Source organism: Protobothrops mucrosquamatus, unplaced genomic scaffold (genome assembly GCF_001527695.2).
Source record: "Protobothrops mucrosquamatus isolate PMUCROS unplaced genomic scaffold, P.Mucros_1.0 scaffold5452, whole genome shotgun sequence".
Taxonomy (NCBI): Eukaryota; Metazoa; Chordata; class Lepidosauria; order Squamata; family Viperidae; genus Protobothrops; species Protobothrops mucrosquamatus.
In genome coordinates, this window is record NW_015391310.1 from 17,127 (window position 1) to 19,312 (window position 2,186).

A 2,186-nucleotide genomic window follows, 5' to 3' on the forward strand; every position below is an offset into this window, starting at 1 on the left:
GCGGAAGGAGGGGAGATCCGGAATCACCCGGATCTCTGGGGGCAGCTCGTTCCAGAGGGTGGGTGCTCCGACAGAGAAGGCTCTCCCCCTGGGGGTCGCCAGCCGACACTGTCTGGTTGATGGCACCCTGAGGAGGCCCTCTCTGTGGGAGCGTATCGGCCGGTGGGAGGTAATCTGTGGCAGAAGGCGGTCTCGGAGGAGATGTTATTGTTTCCCCCTTGTGCATTCAAAAGGAGAGTTGGTAAAATATAATAGCAGCAAGTAGAACAAATAATGAGATACTTAATGTAACCCCACCTATTGTGTAAGAGTTCAACAAATGGGTGATATTCTTTTCATTTCCCTTAATCTGTGATGACATTAATTCTGTTTGCTAATAGATTAAGTATTTGAAGGCAGATAGTGCTGACTGATTATTCCAAGACTAAAATGCAGGGGGTCTTCAAACTTGACCCTTTTATGACTTGTGGACTTCAACTCCCAGAATTCCTCAGCCAACATGCCTGTTAAAATGGAATGGAATGGCAACTCGTGCAATCCAATTCAGTATCATTTTCATTGTTATAAATATAATATAATTATATAGCAAGTTTTATTAAATATTGAAAGCTCTTCAAATTGTTTCCACAATTTTGGAACGTCAGTTAGATGATAGTGGTAATAACCAGTTATGAGTTTATCTAGTAATGTTTGACCTGATATTGGCCGGATTTTACTTTTAATATTTCTGTGCGGTCTCACAGACAATAATCTTTTCCGTAATGTTGTACTCTTTCCCCATTGTTTATAAGGCAAGGTTAGAGAATGATGTGAATATAAATGAATTTAATCCAGGAAGAGATTTTGGTTGCCTTATTTTTACCTCCCTTTTTTCAGGTTCTTGTTTTCTACCATCATCCTATATGTGAAATATACCCTGTTCTGTGGACAGGAAATAAAATGCCAGCTCCCTGGGCAAACACAACTAATGTGCATAAACTACTGCAGTTCTTAGAGACCACCCTGAATGAGCGAGCAAAATATGGAACTTTCCATGTTTCCCAAGCTATTCTCACACCAAGAGTGAAAACTGTTGCAAGACATCTCAGCCGGGGCCTGAAAAACACTCTTGTTCACAGGTAATATCTGCTTAAGTTTTCTATCCAACTGTTAATAATTAACTAAATAAACTGGCCCACCTTGTAAAATCATTAAGAGTAGAATCCTTTGATTCCTGGGAGATTGTTGTAAAGGTCACTGGGAACTGATAAATGACATTTAGTCACCACGGAAATGAAATGTTTGAAAAAAGCTGCTGAAGTGGCCGGAAAAGATAAAATCGGAAATGAGATTGTAAGAGAACAAATTGGCATTGAACCAATCTTAAACTACATAGAAAAACAGCAAAATAAAGTGGTTTGTTCACCTGGAGAAGATGTCTTGGGATTCCATGCCATACAAGGCATATACAAAATGAGGAGAAGTTCAAAGAACACAATCCATTGTCTCTCATGAGAGACAACATCAAAGACCCATTCCAACAGCCTCAGTAGTTGAGGCCTCCAAAAGAGCAAGAACCAGAACTTTGTATATCCCTCAGTACTCGAAGCAGTAAAAGAGAAAGTAAAAAGATTGGGAACTGTCCTCTGGAGATACCTGCCAATTGGAATTGGGCAGAGAGAATATTCCACCTGTTTTCCTCTTCCATTAGAACCAATTAAAAGAAACCAAGAAAAATAAAAGAGGAAAAATGACCAATTTTCATTCTTAAGTTTCAGAAGAATACATTAAGCAGATTTTGTGTTAGGATCCTTCAGAGATAAATTTGTGATGAAAAGCCTTTTTAGATTTCATAATGTATACATACATCATAAGGGCTCATTAAATGAATGACACATAGAATAATAGCTTTTTAGATTGGGAATAACTTTTTTGTGACTGAAGAATTTTTTGATTTCTGTACTTTACTATGAATGGAAGGCAATGGAGGTGGCAAAACCAGTTATTGCCATGCAGAGGAAATGTCCTCTGATTACCTGGAACTCATACATGATCTTCTATTATAAAATATAAACAGGCATTATCTTCTGGGATAAAATAAGGCTCTGTCTTTCCTGCTTTCTGGCTCAAATTGAAGTGACATGACACACTAGACAAATTTCAAAAAGGTATTTTAAAACTATCACCAGTTTTCTTTTGAAGGAGAA

General features: G+C 38.2%; 1 protein-coding gene across 1 annotated transcript in view; it reads left to right on the top strand.

Annotated features, from left to right (window-relative positions):
- The window catches only part of LOC107299777 (PI-PLC X domain-containing protein 2-like), a 15,255-nt gene that overhangs the window by 9,256 nt on the left and 3,813 nt on the right, over positions 1-2,186 (top strand). Inside the window, exon 3 of the mRNA XM_015829116.1 lies at positions 877-1,118. Coding sequence (XP_015684602.1) covers positions 877-1,118 — 242 coding nt within the window. The remainder of the gene's footprint in view (positions 1-876; positions 1,119-2,186) is intronic.